Source organism: Aspergillus brunneoviolaceus (genome assembly GCF_003184695.1).
Source record: "Aspergillus brunneoviolaceus CBS 621.78 unplaced genomic scaffold BO95scaffold_29, whole genome shotgun sequence".
Lineage (NCBI taxonomy): Eukaryota > Fungi > Ascomycota > Eurotiomycetes > Eurotiales > Aspergillaceae > Aspergillus > Aspergillus brunneoviolaceus.
Genome location: NW_020290759.1, coordinates 78,760 through 99,545, shown reverse-complemented (window position 1 = coordinate 99,545; position 20,786 = coordinate 78,760). Strand labels below are relative to the sequence as shown.

Below are 20,786 nucleotides of genomic sequence, written 5' to 3'. Positions count from 1 at the left end.
CTTATATAGTAATTTTATTATTAGCCAGCAGTCAAGGTAAGAATATATACTTAATAAATATAAAAAATAGTAGATTAAAGCACGGCTATAAATAATATAAAATATAATACTAGTTAGCTACGCCCACAGATCTATAATAAGAGATTAATAAAAAAAGCTATTTTAATTATATAAAAAATTTTCTGCTGTCTTACTCAGGATTTTATATTTATATAAATAATAAAAATATAAAAAACAGGCTAAATAATATAATTAGAAAAAGATAAAATAGAAAAAATAAAATATTTATATTTATTATTTATAGCGATATAAGATATAATTTATTATAATACTATAAGTATAAGTAGTCTTAAGATAACTACTTACTATAAAATATATATAAATAAAAAAAATATAAATAGCTGAGATACTAATAGAATAATAGTTACTAATAAATCGAGCTTTTAGTAACTCTAATATTAAATAAAACAAAAAAAAAGATATAGACAGTACTATACTAAAAAAAACAGTATTTAAATAATATAGTATTATAGAAAAAGACTAGTATATCCGGAAGTAAAACAAACAGCAGAAAAAAAAGAATAAAAAAATATATTATTTTTCGAGAAAAAGTAGATAGAATTATATAAATCAAGCGGAGGGTTTAAAACAGCAGATAATAAATATAAAAATAATAAGAATACAGGCGCGATTTTTAAAATAAACATGCTAGATCTTAAAAAATAGTAAGACTTCGGTATAGAACAGGCGGTAGAAAATGGCAGACGGACGGTTTAATAAGAACTGTTTTCAGCGCCCCGCTAACCGTGTTATTGAATACTATTAAGTTTTTTTTTTATTTTTTAGATATTTATAAACTATAATAATATTTAAACTAAGATAAGTTTTTTAAGCTAGATTTTTTTTTCTAAATCTTTAGATTACGCGTATTATAAAGAATCAGAAGATTATTTTATATTTAATTTATAAAAAAAATACTCTATTTTTCAAAATTAATAATAAAAAATAATCTTTTTTAAAATTTATATATAAGCTTAAAAACTGCTATTTTACTTTAATTAAGAAAAGATCTTAATAATATAAAACAGCTTTTAGAAAAATATATTATTTTCTAATAGAATTTTTTATATCTACTATATTATCTGTTTTCATATTCTATAATACTTAAAAATTAAAAATTTAAAAACTAATTTTATAAGCTATTATCTTCGCAAGAGTTATAAAAAAAATATTATTAGTAGTATTTAAGTAAATAATTAGTTAGATATTAAATAAGAAATTATTATAAATATTTATTTATTTTTTTAATATAAATTTTTTTTAATTATTATTTTTTCTAGGCCTCTACAGCCTATAATAAATAGAATTTTTAAAATTAAATTTTATACTTTATAATTATTTATTATTTATTATTCCGAACTATTAAGTATAACTAATTTAAATAATTAATTAATTTTATAATTTTATTTTTCTACTAAAAATTAAGTCCTTCTAATTAAAAACAGATTAAAAAATATCGGCAATTTTAAGTCTCAGGGGTGAGGTGTATAGAATGTGTTTTTAATTCTCTTAGTAGTTAGAACTAATGTATCAATATAAAAAGCAACTTAATAATATGTTATATCACGTGGCCGGATTATTCAGCTGTACTAACACACCCTTTTAATCCGCGCCGTACGTAAAGCCAAAGCAGCTATATAAAACAAAAATCAACTAAAATATATAATATTTTTTATTCTTTTCTTAATAGTAATCTCTCGCTTATAACGGTTCTTCTTACTTTTAGTAGTTTTTATTTATGGGTCCCGAACGGTTTTGCAGTTTTACAGCAATCCAGTTCTTATATAATCTTATATAGTAATTCTAATACTAAGTAATATTAAAAAACAGTATGCGTTTCTTCTTCAAAAATAACATTAATATTAATATAATTAGTATAACTCTTAAATCTTTTTAGCTTTAACTCCGGGTATAGCTGCTAACAGGCCTTCTTCTTATAACTATTTTTTCTATAGTAGTCATAGATTTAAGCCTTATATTCTTTATAATATTTTTTATATAAAGCTTTAGCTAACTGCTTACTCTTCTTAATCCTAATAATATTCGATAAAAAGTCTTAATATTACATCTATTTTTCGTGTTTAATTATCTGGGCGGCGAGGTCTTTAAAACTTGATTTTTTAGACTTGTTAAAATAAATAGTAACAAAAATCTCCTAGTATGGATTATTAAGATTTACAAGTAAAAGATTATATAAAAACTATTCCGAAAACTGTTCTTTCTTCTCGAAGAAAAAACAAGACTTGATTAAGCAAATACTGTTCTTAACTTTGGCGATATAGTCTTCAATATTAAGATAATTACTTGAAAAAGTTTTTATTACGGTTTGAAGGCCTTAAAAAGACTAAGTCTTATTAAAACTATTGTACTTCTTCTTAAAAAACTGCTAAAGAGCTTTAATATCGGTATAACAAGATAGAGATTTAAGAATTAAATCGGACAGCGAGTTTAAAATTAAATTAATTATAATTTTTTATTTTTTTTTAGTCTTCTCTGTTGTATCTTTATTATTTTTGTCAGCAGTCTTATTAGTAAGAATATTCCAGGCTAAATAAACACGAAGTTAAGCTTCGATACGAAGATTTTAAAAATACCAATTCTGCGAGCCGGTAAGAATATACGGAGGCTTGGCGATTTCGGACATCTTAGCAGTAGCAATAATATATTTTATTAATAAAAGAACTTAGCAATTATAAAAAGCTTTAAGTTTAATAAATAAAAAAATAAATAATGCGTGTTCCAGAACCTCAAAGAGACTCCGGACTCATAATCTATCAGCAATTTTAAGTCTCAGAAATAAAATATATAAAATATATTCTTAATTTTCTTAATAGTTGGAACTAACGTATCAACATAGGAAGCAACTTAGCAACACATTGCGTCACGTGGCCGGATTACTCAGCTGCGCTGACAAAAAATATCTTTTAGAATTATTAAAAAATATATATATATAGCTGTTATTAAAGTTTTTAGATATTAAAAAAATATTAATTATAGTAAACTATTAGATTAGTTTTAATTTAAAAAATATAAATTATTATAAAGTTTTACTAAGCTTCTAACTAATATTTAGATCTTATACTAATAAGAATCTAGTTATAATTATTTTATAAGTTTTATATAAATATAATCTATTCTATTAGTTATTAGATATAATAACTAATAATACTAGTTATAATAGTTTAATAGTTAGTATAATTTTATTTATATTTTTATATAAACTTCATTTAATAATAACCCCCGGTTCTAGCTTTAAGGTCTAAAAAATGATAAAATAAAAACATTTTAAAATTAAACTTTTTTATAAATATAATTATAATTATTATTTTAAAATAACTATCAAAAAAGATTAAGATTTATTACTACAATATAAAACTTCTTCTGATATTTTATTTTAAGTTTATATTTTAGTAATAATTTCATATAAATATACTTTAAATATAATTAGTAAGTATTATAATTAAAAAAAGATTAAGATATTTAGAATATATATTATGAATATTATTTTTAATATTCATCGGAATAGTTCTTAAGATTTTTGTTTTATTTAATAATAAAATAGAATAAGTTTTAATCTATATTTTATTAAAAGCAGATCTTCTTTATATAAATAAATAAAACTTTTAGAAAAGAGTTTTGAGATCTGGCTAGAAAAATCTAATTTTATTTTAAAAAAATTTTTATTTTTAGATTTATTTTAAGTTATTGTTTATCTAGTTTAAAATTACTAATATATATGTATACAATAAAACAATATTTTTATTATTTATATTTTTTATTTTTAGTAGTTTTATTATATTTTTTTAATAGTAGCCGAAGCTTTTTCTTATAATATATCTTATTTTTTTTATTTTATAATTTATTTGTATACTATAGTAAAATTATATAATTTATGAACATTTTAGAGTTTTTTAATTTTTTCTGTTTTTACTTCTTCTCAAAGAGGCCTGATTTAATATTATATAATATATTAGTTTTTGATATAATATTACTTTTTAAATTGTTTACTGACTATAAATATATCGAACAGAAAAAAATATTTTATTAGATTATATATATATTTTATATAATTTTAAAAATCTTTTTAATTATGTGGCTAGTATACTTGGTTATTTAATTACTTATCTATTTGCTTATTTTATTTACCCTGCTTATCTATTTTCTGAATAGTATTATTTAAATTATCTGTATTTACTTATTGTTTTAGCGTTGCTTATCTATAAAGCAGTAATTAAGAAAGGGCTTATATCCTACTCAGCCGCGTTTAATGTATGGCTTAAGTACGGCTGAGCGGACGGGAAGCCCTGTCTTCTACACCCTGTGGTTGTATGTGCTTGATAGATAAGTCACTCTATCTTGTATAGCTTGTCATCTTCAATGCGGCAAGTCCTCTAGATTGCCCTTATTCATGGCCTTGCTTGTATGACAACACTGGTTGCTCTCAACTTCTGCTCCAGTCTCGCGACCACTCCGCTGCCTCGACGAACTTCGGTCTGCATATCTCTCACCTCGAGAATGCCCGAAGATGCATGGGTACTGCAACCCGCTGCGTGCAATCACTCCTTCCAAATGCTGTGCTGTACATATGGATAGCCCCAGATCGTACGAAGCATGCTTTCTCCTTTCACAGCTCAGAGCATGACTCTTTCCTGGGAATTCCATGCACTGTAGCAGTTTCGATTCAAGCCTTACTGTAGAGGTTGTTCAGGGTTTCCATTCTGGCATGACGGTATGCTATTTCTCCTGTGCTCTCCGAAGTGTATTACCAGCCCTGCGTGTCGATTAGTGAAGTACCTCGAGTAGAGACCTCATCGTAGGATGCCATACAAAGCTTCTACGTATCTACAGCATGCACCGGGAACAGAGGGACTTTGATCAAGCTCCGAGCATGTGTCGTAGCCCAACTTTGCACCTTGAGCATTAAGTCTGGAAGGTCCTGCCGGTTTACAATCGCAGAACAACCCAGAAGTATACCAAAACCAGATACCAAGGTATCTGCCGAAGACCCTTTATCGCAGTGTTTACAAACAGTTTTACCCAGGCTGACTCACAAATCTTCGCCGCCGGGTAGGGATAGCCGGTGATCTGCTATAGCAGGGACCCCTGCCGTATAATTCGATCATCAGGGCGCTGCTGATTGGGCTTTGGGTCTTGTACCTTATGCTTTTGCCACAACTTCCAGATGGCGAAGGTTATCATGAGTATGTGTAAGAGCTGATGAAGGCGATTGTAATCTGCTTTGTTATGCAGATCGTTAAAGCTTTGCTCGGTGGCTGTATGCATCTGTGCAGATCTCCACGGGTGATGTCCTGTGCATACCCAGCACTACGTGGAAAAGGTCGAAATGATCAGCAGAATGTACTCGTGCTTTCAGGCAGCATTCAGGTAGACGGCAGACGGGTAGTCTCATACAATCCCACAGCTGCTGCTGAGCGGGCAACGTAGTCACATGCCCGTTGACTACCGAACTGGAACCGCCAGACGCTCCAGAATCTTCTTCTGGGATCACGAAGAGCGGTCAGCAACAATCAGTACGCAAGTAATGGGGTTCGTCAGCATCTTGTATCTCCTTCCAGAGCTATCTGACTGAGAAACACGGATGGACACCACAAGATCCTTCGCGAAACCACCATCGCCCACCCACTTTCTCCGCAACCTGCTGACGCTGACGCTGGAGACTCCGTTGATGCCCCATCGTCTAGTCTACTCTCTACCTGTCCTCAGTCATGTTGATCATAAGCGGATTTGCCTCCGACTAACCCCCGCCACCCCATAGACAATGACGCCAAGCTGATGCTGTAGACTGGGGTACATTCTCCAGAAATCGCAGATGCTACCGAGCAAGTTTACTGCCGGAACGCCACGGCATCTTTACAAACCCACCCTCCCCCCAGACAACGCTTACGCGAGATTGGGTTTTAGTCCGAAATCGGATTTATAATGGCATTCCAAATGGAACCGACAGTTGGCTACGACTCGTCGGTTCCAGTGTTATCAGCGGCCAACGCTGCCGCCGTCAGTAAAGTAGTGGTGGATCCCCTGGGCCGTGGAGAAGGGGAGGCGAAAAGGGCAGAGATACGGAATCTCTCCTCGCTGGGTCCTGACGAATAAGAAGAGGCAGCAGGGGGTAGGTTTCTCCCCGCTGCAACGAAGACCCGCGACGTGGGAGGGTTTGAGACCTGGTACGGATGTTCCTATGTGTTTACTCCGGATGCTCGGCGAGAAAGAGGATAACATGCCGTATTGCAGGTATGTACCCTAGGCTGCAAGGTTCGTATCTCGGTAGCGAGGCAGATTGGTACGTCCGGGTATCGGCATTTCAAAGTTGTGCATAACGCAGACAGGATGGGTGAGGAATTCCGCTGTGATCAGCCCTGGTTATCTCCGGTATTCACTGTATACAGTGTGTTGGGTAGTATATACTATACTGACCTAGTATAGTGGTTACTAGGCGGCAGATCGGGGCCCGAGGCACCGGGCGGTGAAGGGCGCAAATGGTCAACCGGAGCCGGGCCGGGAGCCGGTATGAAGCAGAACAGAACGAATGGATGGGATTGCTGTTACTTCATCGCCTGTCCACACTGCCTCTTTGGGGAGGCAATCACCGACCCGGTTGGCTTTAGCTGTCTGAGATTCTGAACTATCCTAGGTCTCCTCCGGGGCAACACCACGAGAAGCCCTCTGATTCCCCAGATCGAACTGTTGTCTTCCCCTCAATTTGGGGTAGAGCGGATTTCCGGGGGAAAAGGACGCATGGTTTCTTGATTTTGTGTGGTTTTCTTGATCGGGGGGCTGTCTACGGATTATTTACCCATGATATCACCACTTGAGAAGGGAAGTGATTAGACTAGTAGGCGGGCCCCGAAAAAAAAGGTAATGGCGGTTTTTAGCTAGCCAAGCGGTTGATTCACCAGACTAGTCGCCTTCTAGAATGGAGTGGCGGCGTTGAGGCGGCGTTCACCGGGCATTGAACAGGTCCGGCCACCGGTGAGCTCGCCAGTGCTATTGGATTATTGGGTGCGATTTACTGCCGTTGGCTGGGTTTCCTCATTTCCCCAGATCCAAGAGTTCCATGACCCAACCCTAATAATGCCCTTGGCTTGGCTAGGTTGTCGCTGCACGTGGAGACGTCTTGGGCTCTGGCTCAGCCATTCCACTGGCCCGACATGGCAATTTCCATGAGCAATCGATTCTTCTTCGCTTGGCCGGGGCAAACTTTCTCCGCATCTTCTGCTGCAGGTGTAACACAGACCGTGGAGACATTTCCCAAGCGTTCGTCTGGAATAGGAAAGGCAGGCGACATGCCAGCCAGGTGGTGCCAGGTGGTGCAGGCATAAAAATCGTTCAGATGGAAGGCTGAGTCAGCACCTGCGCCGTGGAATCCATGCCGCATGCAGACTAGAGCCAGCCGGGCCTTACGGTTTCAGGTTTAGTGATGACCCGGATCAGGACTAGTCCCGCCGGGAGGCGCAGATTTTGCCCTGGATGGATGAAGGATGAAGGATGAAGGTTCTTTTTTTTGCCGCCCATTGCATGCTAGGTAGACGAGTAGTGGCAGTACATGTGCATGTGCATGCTTGATAAGATGAATCTCTGTATCTCCATCTTATTCCTGCTGCATTATTCTTACCGTCTTGACTCGGATGCACGTCCCTACCTGGCCCTGACTCAGTTGTAGTCTCTCCCCCATTCTCATTACCCAACACCATTATCCCATCCCCTCGTGATTGATAACACTGAGGGTCAGCCCCGTCCTCCCATGGAAATTTCTATAAGGCTTGTATGTTTCCGGAGGACGGATGTAGCCATGGGCAAATGCGAGCAAACCTCACTAAGCGAGGTAGCCACGCTTGGGCCATCTAGGGCTGTGGCAGCAGCTGCCATTGATTAATGATTAATCTATACGGGGTGCGTAATGCGCAGTAACTGTCGCTGGGGAGCAACTTCGGGAGAATTCCTTCAGCCCCGTGCATAACTATCTCTTCTCCATCCCAGGCTCCCAGCTGATCAGGGTGATCCATGCAGGTTGAGGTCATGGATCCAGCTGGTGAGAGCAGGAGCTGTCAGCCAGGATTCAAGATCAGGTACCGGACCACTGGGGCCGGGGGTTAGTCGCCTGAAACCATTGATAAAACGTAAAGCAAACGATACTGCGTACACATTGACTTGTCGAGCGGACATTATCAGCGGACGGAATTCTGGGTTCGGCCGGACGACTCCACCTGTAACAGTGATGATTGTTACCGGTTTGGGTGGGAGTCTGGTAGAGTGTTGGACCCCCCCCACACAGATTCCCCCAAGTGTGAAAAAGCCTAAATCTGCCGATCCGCCGTGGATGCAACGAAGCGACTGCGGCCAGCCCGGGCTCTTCTTTTTCTTATATCCTCCCTCCACCTTTGAAGTCCCCGTCGCTTTCTTTTCTCTCCTCTTCTTCTTCTTGAAAGTTGGCCCGTTGACTTGGTTGTTGCTGCGCCCTATCATTCTTCTCTTGCTGCTACTGTGTTACTGACTGACTACGCTTTTACGACTCAACTCACGACACTCTCCTCTCCTCTTCCCCCCATCGCCACATTTGCACTTCTTTTTATTCTTTTCTGCTCTCCCCGTCACTATGACCAGCCACGGTAGAGATGTTGAGGCCTTCGATGCCCACCAGCAGTACCACGACGAAGACGAAAAGATCGAGAAGGTCGCCCCCAATGAGTTCCCCCCGGCCGATGACCCGTTCGGCAACGAAGAGATGGCCGAAGTCAAGTTCCGCACGATGAAGTGGTGGAATTGCGGCATGCGTGAGTTTAGTTGTCTCTTAGGGCACCGTGCCCGTCCGCCAGCATTCACCATCTAAACAAAGCCCCTTCCTTAGTCATGATCGCCGAAAATATCTCGCTGGGTATTCTGTCGCTGCCCTCCGCGGTCGCCACCTTGGGTATCGTCCCGTAAGTGCCTATCTAACCCCAATCCAACAGAGACATGTTTGGCAGTACCGTCAGACTAATCTCCTGGTCAGCTCCATTCTCATCATCCTGGGAATGTCGGGTATCTCCTGGTACACCGGATATGTGATGGGCCAGTTCAAGCTGCGCTATCCCCAAGTCCACAGCATGGGAGACGCCGGAGAGCTGCTCATGGGTCGCATCGGACGCGAGATCATGTTCTTCGGCCAGCTGCTGTTCTGCATCTTCCTGATGTCCAGTCATGTGCTCACCTTCACGGTGCTGTTCAACACCATCACCGGCCACGGCACCTGCACCATCGTCTTCGGCGTGGTCGGTCTCGTTATCAGTTGTATCTTCGCCCTGCCTCGCACCATGGGCAAGGTGTACTACATGTCCATCGTTTGTAAGGCGTCCCCGCATGTCAGTCCCGCAGGTGCATGTTGTTGATCGGTTACGACAGCCTGCCTGAGTATCATCGTCGCTACCGTCGTCACCATGATTGCGCTTGGAGTTGAAGCCCCGGCTCACGTCCAGAACGACGTGACCACCCACCCGAGCTTCGTCAATGCTTTCTTGGCCGTTACCAACATCATCTTCGCTTTCAGTAAGCGTCATCCCGGGTTCTGTGGGTTTCGTTGGGGATGGGTGCTGACCACTTCATAGTTGCCCACGTGGCTTTCTTTGGTATCATGTCCGAGATGGAGGATGTGCGGGACTTCCCCAAGTCCCTGGCCATGCTGCAGGTGCTCGACACGACCATGTACATCATCACCGCGATGGTCATCTACCGCTACGCCGGACCGGACGTCAAGTCTCCGGCTTTGTCTTCCGCCGGCCCGCTCATGAGCAAGGTCGCCTACGGTCTTGCCATTCCTACGGTATGTCCAGTTCATGGGGGTGGTTGCCACGATTCTGCGTGCTGATTTCATTGTTAGGTCATCATCGCCGGTGTCATCTTCGGCCACGTCGCCTGCAAGTACATCTTCGTGCGGGTGTGGCGTGGGTCTCCCCAGATGCACACGAACAGTCCCGCCGTGGTCGGATCGTGGATTGGTATCGCCTTGGGTGTGTGGGTGATCGCCTGGGTGATTGCCGAGTCCATCCCCGTCTTCAACGACCTGTTGAGTTTGATTGTACGTGTGGGAGTTTCCCTTGTGCCCGGTTCGCTTACTAATCCCGTCGATTGTCTAGTGCTCTCTCTTCGGCAGTTGGTTCAGTTGTAAGTGTCTCGCACTGACTTCCATTTCTCTATGCGATGCTAATATTCCATTAGATGGTATCCCCGCTCTCATGTGGATGATCATGAACAAAGGCCAATACACCGCGACCCCTTCGAAGATCTTCCTGACTATCGTCAACCTAATCATCCTCGGTATTGCGTGCGCGATTGTGAGTTCCATCCCTTCTAGGTTTGGATTCGAGGGCATCTTACTAATACTATCGCAATCGCAGTGCGGTCTCGGACTCTACGTCTCCGGCAAATCCATCCACGACAGCACTGCCTCGGCCAGCTGGACTTGTGCCAACAACGCTCAGTCGTAATCATTTCAAGCTGAGAAGTGGCTAGCTGGCGAGTGGACGCCCCCGCCGGCAGCGACCGAGCTTTCCTTTCATTTATACATACGTGCATTGCATCCTTATACATATACATATATAGCTAGCTGGTCCCGGATTTAGCTGGGCTGTCTGGGTTTTCTTTGCGGTGTTGGGGTTGGTTCTACGACTTGTTTTCTAGCAGGCATTTTTGTGAGATATAGTTTATAGTTTATGCAGGGGTTCTGTACATGAGTCAGTCGGTGATTTTTTGGAGTAGCGTAGAGTTTGCTTGGTAGTCTCCGGAATAGGTTTGTCTGGTGTAGTGTGGATAGGGCAGATGCCAGGGATGGATTAGTCGAGTGGACTGCGGAGGCAGTGGGCGGTCGAGGTTAGGGATCGATGAGGAATAGTACAGCAGCACACTAAGGACAAACACTAACATTAACTTTGAGCAGTGCAGTAGTTCTCGTGAGGGGACCTTAATCTGTTGTGTGACCAGATCGGGCTAGGGGCAGATAGCTTATCTTGACCGTCACTTTGTGACCTGGTGATTGTGCTATTGTTGTCGGAGAATAGAGCTGATTGTACTTTCGGGGTACTACGATACGCAAATCGAGATTCTAGACCCTTATGCTGCTGTGCAGGTCCCACCACGATAATGATTGAGTCTACATCCATGCTTCAGATGATCACGCGACTGCCTTCCAAATTCGAGCAGTGGCTGTCTACCGCTGGAGATACACGAGTAGAAGAGTAGGATAGAACACACCGCACAATCTCTAGCTCTCGTTCCACATAGCTTGCCTACTCAATCTACATCTACAACAACACCCTCTCCCCCCTCTCATCCAACCCTCCAACCAACCCTCCAGTCCAGTCCCCGACACACGCGGATCACCACCTAACGCACGGCCCCTCCCGGCCTCGGGTACCTTAATCTCTCTAGGGCAAAATTCCTCCCAAATTGTTCTGCCTGATCACCACCGACCCACATTTGGGGACTGTCAACGAATGATCGGCTGTGTCGCCAACGCCAAGCGGGCTCCCAGCTACCAGTCGGAGTTCTTGCAGGCTTTTTCCCTCAACCGACTAGGTACAAGTGTGGCTTAGCCTGGTTGGTTTTCGAGGTGATTGACGAACGCCTCTTCCCGATCCCCGGGTTAATTCCTTGTGGGAGGGGAGGGTTCTAGCGCCGTGCTCTTGGTTCAAATCTGAGCATTACTGTTTTTAGTTTCAGGGAAACGGGGAAGTAACTAAGCACACGATGTAACCTCCCCCCTCTCAGCCCCCCTGTCCTCAGACAGAGGGTCGATCGAGGATAGGGAATGCCGAGAGCTCTCCAAGAGACAGCGCCCAGCTGCCCAGCCCTATCGGCGTCATCGCCTAGCCCTTAGTCTTTTCGGGAGTGGGGCGGGGGATGTTGGCACTTGGCAGCCAGAAAATGAACCAGTCCTGTTTCTTCGGCAGTACGGGGTACTTAAGTGGGATGTTGCGCTGCTGGACGTAGCTGGGAAGGTACGTGCGCGCGCGTGTTGTGTTGTGCTGTGCTGTGTTGTGCTGGGTTGAAGGTCAACGTTGCTGGGTGGAAACCGAAACCGAAACCGACTCCAACTCCGCGGGATGGACGATTGTTATTGTCGGCCACCAATAAGGGGAGGTGACTGCAACTGAGTACCAACATCATCTATGAAAATAGAGGGCGACGAAATCAACAACCATGCCTCTCCGATCACTGCAGCTGGTCCAGGCCATCGTGGCGCTGTGTCTCATCCTCTCGCTGGTGCGGTATACAACACCAACCCTACAACCATCAACACCACCGCCCAACGCACCCCATCAACACCCACACCCACACCCAAACCCCCAGCCACACCCCGATCCAGACACAAGCCAGCCCATCCCCTCCACCGCAGCAGCAACCGACCTCCTCATCCCCCAAACAATCCACCACCTCCTCCTCTCCATGCCCAACCACCCCGTCTCCGCCTTCCGTCCCTCCCAGCACACCATCTCCTGGCAGCAATCCGGCTGGAAGATCGAGTACTGGACCGAGGCGGCGTGCGCCGAACTCGCGCGCGCCACCGACCCGTCGTCCGGCCGCTACGCCGCCGCGCTGGCCGCCCTGCCCTCCGCCGTCCTGAAATCGGACTTCTGTCGCTATCTGATCCTGTACGCGCGGGGCGGCGTGTACAATGATCTGGACGTGCGGCTGATGCAGCCGTTGCCGTGGGGGGTGATGTTCGGAGATGAATCGGGGGATCATCCTGGAGATGGAGATGCCCCCGGGACACTAAGGGAGAGTGGTCCCCCCGCCGCCATCATCGGGTTGGAAGGCGACGCCGCCACGCGCGGTCTGCCGCGGTCGCCGCAGTTCGTGCAGTGGACGATGGTCGCGGCGCCGGGCCATCCGATCTTCAGGGCGGTCTTGGGGAAGATCGTCGACCGGACGGAGGAGTATCTCCGGCGTTTAGGGCAAGAAGATCGCGCGCGGGTGGAACCGCCGGACGTGATGGAGTGGACGGGCCCGAGCGTCTGGACGGATGCCGTGCTCGAGTATCTCGGGGCCGATGAGGGGATGTTGCACACCCTGCGAGATCTGCAGGAGACGCTGCGCATCAGGGATGTGGTGGTGCTGCCCAAGCGCGGGTTCGCCATCACGCAGGGCGAGGACCATCGCTCGGCGGAGGTGCTGGTCAAGCATTATTTCTCCGGGACGTGGAAGACACGTTGTCGGGGTGTGTGGCGGTGGGCTGGGGGGTGTTGACTTTTCTTCTCGGGGTGATTGGGGGGGCGTTTGGGCTGTTGGGGTTGGGGTTGGGACTGTGTTTTGAATATATTTATTTGGGGTGTAGAGTTGGGTTGGCGGGCTCATGGGCCGTGTACATATTCACTTCTGGGATGCAAAATATCCTCATCAGTTCGCGTGTGTAGTACTTGGCCTGCAGCTACACCGCATGAGATGCACTTATCCGATAAGATTCAATAATATTCGCTAGAATACACACCGGGTATCGAGGTGCATGTGCACGCAGACAACCATCTCCCCATTCAATGCCCAGAAAGAGAAAACCACACCTCCTTAAATGCCCAGAAACAAAAAACAACGCCCCTTCCAACACTCCCAACAATTAAAACATCTTCTCAATAATATTCCGATCGCCGTCCAAAGCATCCGCCTCCCGCCTCAGCACATCCGCCCGGAACCGCCGGAAGGCATTCTCGATGCGCTTCCGGCGCTCGGGCTCGTTGGTGATCCCCCGGCTGCCGACGGCGGCACCACTCAGAAAGCCTATCACGTTGTCAATACTTCTCTTCTTACTGGTGTTATGACATGCAGAGGAAACATACCCAACTCCCCGCCCAGAAACAACCCGCCCGCCGAGGCAAAGAAATACGTCGCGAAGTCGCCGAACGTGGTGGGTTTCAGCAGCGGGGTGATATCGGGGATGGATTCTAGCGTCGAGCACCCTCGCGTTAGCTGAGCTTCAATCATGTTGGAACGGGGGGGTGCATACCAGTCCGCCCATCCGCAAACACCACCTTCGTTGGCTTCTGCTGCGCGCGGAAGACCTCGAAGAAGGCGCGGCGCGAGCTCCGCAGCCGGAAAGCCGTGTAGAGTCCCAGACCCACGCCCACGGCGGAGCCGACGGTCGTCCAGAGGGAGACGGTGCGGGCGGCGGATTGCAGGGCGTCGCGGTCGGAGGCCGACAGGTCGTGTTGCAGGTGCTGGTCCGCGAGCCGGGTCAGTTCGTCGCTGCGGCGGCTGCGGGTGAGGGGGATGGAGTCGAGCATTTTGTTGTTGTTGTTGTTGTTGTTGTTGTTGCTGTTGGTTTGGGTGGTGGATATGCGATTGAGTGGTTTTGGAGGGTCAGGGTGAGAGATGCAGGTCGGTGGGTGGATTTTATGGGATGCGTGTCTGCGAGGCCTGGCGATGCCATGCGATGCGAGGACACGGGCGGAGTCGGGATGACGTCACGGGATGATCTCATCGTGTTGTGAGTGGGTGAATGGGGTGAGGATACTGTTCCAAGTCAATGGAGATACTATGATTGTGAAAAAAAGTTGTCGCAACAGTCCGAATGTCTTCCGATGCACTGCTGTATCTTTGTGCGTGTGTCTTGTGGCCATAATCAATCTGGTGGTGGGATTGCGGATCGACACTGCGCTCCTGCCTGAGGCTGCCAACCGCATATTCGTGCTTCAGGCATAAGAGAGCAGGCACGTGATCCACCCGATAACGTCGTGGTGGGCTTATCAGTTCTCCTCGACGCGACTTTCTCTCTCCACCTCACCGAGTCACAACTGACACACACTCCATACTCATCAAAAAGACCCTGTACGTCTTTGACTGTATTTGTCTATGATTGTCTATGACCGTCTATGTCTAGTCTAAATCCAAGACACGTCTAACTTTGTCTAACTTGGGCAAAAATCCACAGGCAAGGATGCATCGCTTGAAAACAAACTCCCCTCTCCACCCCGGTCGGCCCCGTCGGCCCCGACGACGACCTACAACCGCGCACCCCCCTTGAGATTCGCCTCCATCATCTGTCCGATCCGGGGATCCACCCGGCTGAACATGGCCACCGTCGCCTGCTGCAGCTCCGGCACCACCCCCTCCAGCGAGTTGCAGAGGTTCGTCACGAACAGCCGGCGCTCCTGCTCGTCGAACACCTTGTGCCACAGCGCGCGCGGCTGCACGAAGTCCTCATCGTCCACGGGGATCTCGTTCAGCCCCAGCACCCCGCCCATCCGCAGGAACTCGTGGTGGCGCACCTCCTGCGCCGACGGGCTGCTCACCCCGGGGGTGAGCGTGCTGCGCACGTAGTTGGGGTCGCCGCCGTAGTTGTGCGTGGTGGTGTGGGCGCCGTCGCGCAGGTAGGGGGCGTACACCGGGCACACGGGCTTGTTGGGCGGGAGCTGCGGGTAGTTGACACCCAGGCGGTAGCGCTGGGCGTCGGGGTAGGCGAACATGCGGGCTTGGAGCACTATACAGACACTGTGTTAGGGGTTGTGTTGACTTTTCCAGTGGACGGGGAGAGGGACATACTCGGGTCAGGAGTGGCAGCCACACCGGGGACCAGGTTGGAGGGAGAGAAAGCCGCCTGTTCGATCTCGGCGAAGAAGTTCTCGGGCTGTGCACGAATGGTCAGCTATTTCTCGGAAATGATGCACCAGGCAAAAGGGGCAACGCACGTTCCGGTTGAGAGTCATCTCGCCAACCTCGATCAAGGGGAAGTCCTTGTGCGGCCACACCTTGGTGATGTCGAACAACGCCCGACCGAACGTCTCGGCGCGCTCGGGCTCCATCACCTGCACGTACAGCTTCCACACCGGGTGGTCGCCGCGCGCGATCGCCTCCCACAGATCCTGGTTGTACGAGTCCGGGTTGGTGCCCGCCAACCTCGTCGCCATGTCGGAGCTGATGTTGCTGATGCCCTGCACGGGCTTGAAGTGGAACTTGCAGTAGCGGAAGCTGCCGTCCTCGGACACCAGCTTGAAAGTGTGGATGCCGAACCCGGTCATCTTGCGCGCCGACTCGGGGTGGCCGCGCGAGCCGAACAGGTGCATCAAGGCGTGCACACTCTCGGGCTGGTTGACGTGGAAGTCCCAGAACTAGAGTTGTCGCGTGGGTCAGTGCGCTGCTTGGCCGACATGTTGTTCCGGATGTACTGGCTGCTTACCATGTTGGGGTCGCCGCGGTTGGTGGCGGGGTGCTTCTTGTGGCTGCGGTTCACCGCGGGGAAGCGGATGGGATCGCGCACCCAGAAAACGGGCTGTCGGTGGTTGTGTCAGCTCAGCGGAACTCGGTGCGATGCAGGCGCAGACGGGCTTACGGCGTGGTTGCCAACAATGTCATGGTTACCCTCCTCGGTGAAGAACTTGACGGCGAATCCGTGGATGTCGAGCGCGGTGTCGGCACTGCCCAGACCACCGCCCGTGGTGCTGTGGCGGAACAGCACCTTGGTCTTCTTGCCCACGCCCGTCAGGAACTTGGCCTTGGTGAGGTGGGAGATGTCCTTGGTGACGCGGAATTCACCCCAGGCGCCGGAGCCCTTGGCGTGGACGACTCTGCGAGCCGATTAGTTCGCGTCCCATGCACATGAGCTGCATGCAGATCGGGGATCGGCAGTGCAGGGGTAAGGATCCGTACCGCTCCGGAATTCTCTCCCGGTTGAAATGTGTCAGGGTCTCGATCAGCAGAGTGTCTCCCAGGGTAGTGAGGCCACCGCCACCGAAGGTGGGCAGGGTGGTGCTGACCGCAGGGTCAGTGACAGGTTGGCCTGGATGGATGGGTCAGAGAAGTGATCAACAATGGCCATCGGAGAGGGTCTAGACATACCCTCAGCGAGGGTGAAAGTAGGCTTGGACATGGCGTGGAGTATGTGTGGATGAGGATTGAGTTTGCGAAAAGGGGAGAAAGGGGGGAAATTATGGATCGCGGGGGGCGATCGTGAGATGTAGGAGTTATATACGGCTACGGCCAGGTAGGCTTATCTCTGGACTAACGGCAAGATAGGGATTGCAAGCGATTGCAAGCGATTGCAAACGTGGCGCTCCAGCAGCGGTGAAGCCTTTATCTCGGGACAGAAATTTTCTCGGAGGCACGGTCTCACCTAGTGCCAAAAGTGGATGGGGATGTTGACGTTTGGCCAGGGAATCTAGAGGGTCAGTGAGGGTCAGTGAGGGGAAATTTAGTAACATCATTGCTCTCTACGACTTTTCCCCTCACCGTGCCTGCCCCTCATGAGGGGGCGCCCCGTCAGCACAATCAGCGCCCTCTGATTGGTCAATCGGTCAAAGTTCGGCGCATTGCCAGGTACTCGTGAGATCACATGACCATCTGCCGACAGACTCCGATCTCTGGCCGGTCTCGCCGAGCTCGGGTGTATTTTTCCGGATATGAGCAGAACAAGAATCATCAACACCATGCTTGGTCGTCTCCAACCCCTGTACCCGCATACTCGAATGCCTCATAAATCCCTCGCTTACCCCTCATACGTCAATCCTATGTCTGTCTTGCATCAACCCGGATGACCGCGGATATGTCGGCACAATCAACGGGCCAAACTCGGGCCTCACTGCAGGTCTATACGAGACACTCTTTGTCCAAGGTAGCCGACCCATCGTGTCCTCCATGAAGAAAACAGGATATAAGGCAGTGATGGCACCGCTCGAGTCGCATCATCAGCATCAGCATCAGCATCTTCAGCAGCAGCAAGATCACAATCATCTCTCAATCTTCAATCTCAGTGAATCACCCTTGTTACTTCCATATCTCCCTAATCCATAATCATGTCAGTTGCCAACAACTCCCAGTTCGACTTTATCGTCGTGGGTGGTGGTACGGCAGGAAACTGCATTGCGGGCCGGCTGGCCGAGAACCCGGACGTCAAGGTCCTCGTGGTCGAGGCCGGTGTCGCTAACTCGCACGAGATCGAAGACATCACGACGCCGTCCAAAGCCTTCGGGCTGCGGGGCAGCCAGTACGATTGGGCGTACAAAAGCACCATGATCAAGCGTGAGGACTACGAGCGCGTGGAGAAGCCCAACACGCGCGGCAAGGCGCTGGGCGGCAGCTCGTGTGCCAACTACTTCACCTGGATCCCCGGGTCGGCGGCCACCTTCGACGACTGGGAGTCCTTCGGCGGCCGGGATTGGACCTGGGCGAACTGCGTTGAGTACCTGCGTAAATGCGCCACCTACCACGATGACGAGAAGCTGTACCCGGCTGAGCTGCACCAGATCGGTTCCAGTGGGCCCCTGCAGATCTCCCACGCCGAATTGGTGCCCGAGCTGCAGCCCTTCCGCGACGCCCTCAGCCAGGCCTGGGTGTCCAAGGGCGAACCACTGACCGAGGACATCTACTCCGGCGAGATGCACGGGCTCACCCACTGCGTCGACTCGATCTACAAGGGTCAGCGCCAGGGCAGCTTTGTGTATCTGCTCAACCGGCCCAACGTGACGATCTTGTCCGGCGCGCACTCCAAGCGGTTGCTCATCGACCCGTCCACCCGCGTCTGCTCCGGCGTCGAGGTCGTCCTCCCCTCGACCAACACCACCCTACGCCTCCACGCCACTCGCGAGGTCATCCTCTCGCAGGGGGTGTTCGAAACCCCGAAACTGCTCATGCTCAGCGGCGTCGGCCCGCAGTCGGAACTCGCCAAACACAACATCGATGTGATCCTGGACTCCCCGCACGTCGGCCAACACCTGCTGGACCACCCGATCGTCCCCTTTGTCCTCAAGCTGAAGGATGGCCTCACGTTGGACGACCACCTGCTCCGGCCCGGCCCCGCCCACGACGCCGCCGTGTCGGCCTACCGCCGCGACCACACCGGACCCGTCAGCTCGGGTCTGCTGGAGATGGTCGGCTTCCCGCGCATCGACGCCCGGCTGGACCAGTACCCCGCCTACCGTGCCGCGAAGGCTGCCAATGGCGGCCGCGACCCCTTCGGTCCAGCGGGGCAGCCCCACTTCGAGCTCGACTTTGTGGGGATGTTCAGCTCCGCCTTCCAGTGGCATTACCCCGTCCCCAAGGAGGGGAGCTATATGACCGTCATCGTGGATCTGCTGCGACCCGTGTCCGAGGGGGGTGAGGTCACGCTCAACTCCGCGGATCCCCTGGTGCAGCCCAACATCAACCTCAACTTCTTCGCCGACGATCTGGATGTTCTCGCGATGCGGGAGGGTGTGCGCTGGACGTACGATGTGCTGACCCAGGGGGAGGGGTTCAAGGATCTCGTGGTGGGTGAGTACCCTTGGGAGATGCCGTTGCACTCGGATGAGGCGATGAACAAGGCTGTCCTGGAGAGAAGTCAGACTGGATACCGTAAGTGCTATTCCCACCTTTTTGCTTGTTCACCTGATCTTCTCCGTGTATGGCTAGAGCATGATGTCACTAACAAGTTCTCACGAGACAGACCCCTGTGGCACCGCCCGCCTGTCCAAGAGCATCCACCAGGGCGTGGTGGACTCCCGACTCCGGGTCCATGGGATCCGCAACCTGCGCGTCGCGGATGCGTCCGTCATCCCCGTGATTCCGGACTGTCGGATTCAGAACTCGGTGTACATGATCGGCGAGAAGGTGAGCACGCCCCTCCATGTGGTGAAATGAGATGCTAATGCTCGATGTGCTTGCAGGGCGCCGATCTCATCAAGGCTGACCATCGCGATCTCTACGAAGCTAGAGGGGTTCCGTATCTGGTCCCTAGTCGGTTGTAGGAATTCGGTTGTAGGAAGAAGGAAATGCCGTGGAGTTGGGTTTGCTAGGCTGCATTGTTTGTTTAACATATTGAAAATTGAATTGATTCAGCAACAATGAAAGACTCGTCTTGTGATTGATTGTTCTCATGATCCACACTCTAGTTTGCTGACCATCTCAATTTGAGGATGAATCCTCTCATGAGTGATTGCGTGCACATCAGCCGCTCTGCCATGCCGCCGTAGGCTCGTTTTATTGGCGAGAAGCAAGCGACATCGAGAGGCTGGCAAAGATATGATGAGTGGGAAGGTATACAGATATGTATACCTCTATCTTAGCTCTAAAGATTGTTGAATTCAGGCGTCAACCAGGAGTCATGGCCGTCAAGAATTAAGAGGCTATATCGCCCGGCCCACCGGCTCTTGGTGGCAGGAATTCAGTGTTCATAAAGGTAATATAAGCTATTTCCTTGAACAGTCCAGCTATTGGACAATAGAATCTATTTTTTGATTATTTGGAACAACAGCTCAATGGTATGCCTCGATAAGAACCTGAGCTTTGGAGATCAAGTAAAGTGGCAACACCCCGATCGCGGCGTTGCTGCACTCAATTGAGGTTATTCACTTGCGATTTCTTGGCTGTATACAAAACAGTCTATCAAGATACTGGGAGCAGAGTTCACGCCCTCTAGCTACTCATTCTATGGCGAAGCCTGCTTTATTCAAACTGCAGGCATTCTCATTGAGAGCACTCTATTCCAGCTTGACAACTTGTACGCGGGTAGACCACTCTCCCAGGAGCTTGAGATTGTTATGTCTCGCTCGTTCAGAGCGAATATATCTGAAGAATGAATGGACTTCTTGAGGCTTGCTGTCGGTTGACCAAGTTTCATACCTATTTATCGCCTATGCAAGGCTGGGAATTTGAGTTACGCTTTTGGAGCAGGATGGTAGCTGTTTTCCGACTACATGACGGCTGAATACCGCCCACGCTTGGCAAGAGGGATGAAGTCCAGTTCCTTGAAGGTTCTTTTTTTTTTTTTTTTTTTT

At 48.3% G+C, this 20,786-nt stretch overlaps 6 protein-coding genes across 6 annotated transcripts; 4 read left to right on the top strand and 2 right to left on the bottom strand.

The window, feature by feature from the left end:
- Window positions 1–5,939: 5,939 nt before the first annotated feature.
- BO95DRAFT_442206 (uncharacterized protein) lies at window positions 5,940–6,448 on the top strand. The gene has a single exon (XM_025586369.1). The coding sequence runs from the start codon at window positions 6,001–6,003 to the stop codon at window positions 6,169–6,171; it is 171 nt and encodes a 56-aa protein (XP_025442837.1). The 5' UTR covers window positions 5,940–6,000; the 3' UTR covers window positions 6,172–6,448.
- Window positions 6,449–8,454: 2,006 nt separating this feature from the next.
- BO95DRAFT_387924 (uncharacterized protein) lies at window positions 8,455–10,767 on the top strand. The gene is made up of 9 exons (XM_025583543.1): window positions 8,455–8,849; window positions 8,924–8,996; window positions 9,068–9,399; window positions 9,457–9,600; window positions 9,660–9,874; window positions 9,932–10,129; window positions 10,188–10,215; window positions 10,270–10,385; window positions 10,449–10,767. Exons 1-9 carry the CDS (start codon window positions 8,672–8,674, stop codon window positions 10,536–10,538), a joined length of 1,374 nt encoding a protein of 457 aa, XP_025442836.1. The 5' UTR covers window positions 8,455–8,671; the 3' UTR covers window positions 10,539–10,767.
- Window positions 10,768–12,056: 1,289 nt separating this feature from the next.
- On the top strand, window positions 12,057–13,309 carry och4 (putative alpha-1,6-mannosyltransferase subunit (Hoc1)). The gene has a single exon (XM_025586368.1). It carries the CDS (start codon window positions 12,250–12,252, stop codon window positions 13,294–13,296), a length of 1,047 nt encoding a protein of 348 aa, XP_025442835.1. The 5' UTR covers window positions 12,057–12,249; the 3' UTR covers window positions 13,297–13,309.
- Window positions 13,310–13,454: 145 nt separating this feature from the next.
- Window positions 13,455–14,358, bottom strand: BO95DRAFT_442203 (uncharacterized protein). The gene is made up of 3 exons (XM_025586367.1): window positions 14,048–14,358; window positions 13,881–13,985; window positions 13,455–13,821 (listed from the first exon to the last, which is right to left on the bottom strand). Exons 1-3 carry the CDS (start codon window positions 14,322–14,324, stop codon window positions 13,661–13,663), a joined length of 543 nt encoding a protein of 180 aa, XP_025442834.1. The 5' UTR covers window positions 14,325–14,358; the 3' UTR covers window positions 13,455–13,660.
- A 683-nt stretch (window positions 14,359–15,041) lies between these two features.
- Window positions 15,042–16,906, bottom strand: BO95DRAFT_481700 (catalase; the record flags this gene model as incomplete). The annotated part of the gene is made up of 7 exons (XM_025590218.1): window positions 15,042–15,520; window positions 15,583–15,667; window positions 15,729–16,148; window positions 16,217–16,309; window positions 16,370–16,604; window positions 16,687–16,816; window positions 16,876–16,906. The coding sequence occupies 7 exons, from the start codon at window positions 16,904–16,906 to the stop codon at window positions 15,042–15,044; spliced, it is 1,473 nt and encodes a 490-aa protein (XP_025442833.1).
- Window positions 16,907–17,828: 922 nt separating this feature from the next.
- Window positions 17,829–19,757, top strand: BO95DRAFT_463078 (GMC family oxidoreductase; the record flags this gene model as incomplete). The annotated part of the gene is made up of 3 exons (XM_025588959.1): window positions 17,829–19,365; window positions 19,457–19,620; window positions 19,677–19,757. The coding sequence occupies 3 exons, from the start codon at window positions 17,829–17,831 to the stop codon at window positions 19,755–19,757; spliced, it is 1,782 nt and encodes a 593-aa protein (XP_025442832.1).
- Window positions 19,758–20,786: the final 1,029 nt, after the last annotated feature.

Excerpts from the sequence above, each read along its gene's own strand:
- och4 (XM_025586368.1), top strand. The coding sequence starts at position 12,250 with ATGCCTCTCCGATCACTGCAGCTGGTCCAGGCCATCGTGGCGCTGTGT.
- BO95DRAFT_387924 (XM_025583543.1), top strand. The coding sequence starts at position 8,672 with ATGACCAGCCACGGTAGAGATGTTGAGGCCTTCGATGCCCACCAGCAG. Across the intron at positions 8,997-9,067 it reads GCCACCTTGGGTATCGTCCC|CTCCATTCTCATCATCCTGG; the intron begins GTAAGTGCCTAT and ends TCTCCTGGTCAG. Across the intron at positions 10,386-10,448 it reads TCGGTATTGCGTGCGCGATT|TGCGGTCTCGGACTCTACGT; the intron begins GTGAGTTCCATC and ends TCGCAATCGCAG.
- BO95DRAFT_442206 (XM_025586369.1), top strand. The coding sequence starts at position 6,001 with ATGGCATTCCAAATGGAACCGACAGTTGGCTACGACTCGTCGGTTCCA.
- BO95DRAFT_442203 (XM_025586367.1), bottom strand. The coding sequence starts at position 14,324 with ATGCTCGACTCCATCCCCCTCACCCGCAGCCGCCGCAGCGACGAACTG. Across the intron at positions 13,986-14,047 it reads GTTTGCGGATGGGCGGACTG|AATCCATCCCCGATATCACC; the intron begins GTATGCACCCCC and ends GCTCGACGCTAG. Across the intron at positions 13,822-13,880 it reads GTTTCTGGGCGGGGAGTTGG|GCTTTCTGAGTGGTGCCGCC; the intron begins GTATGTTTCCTC and ends ACAACGTGATAG.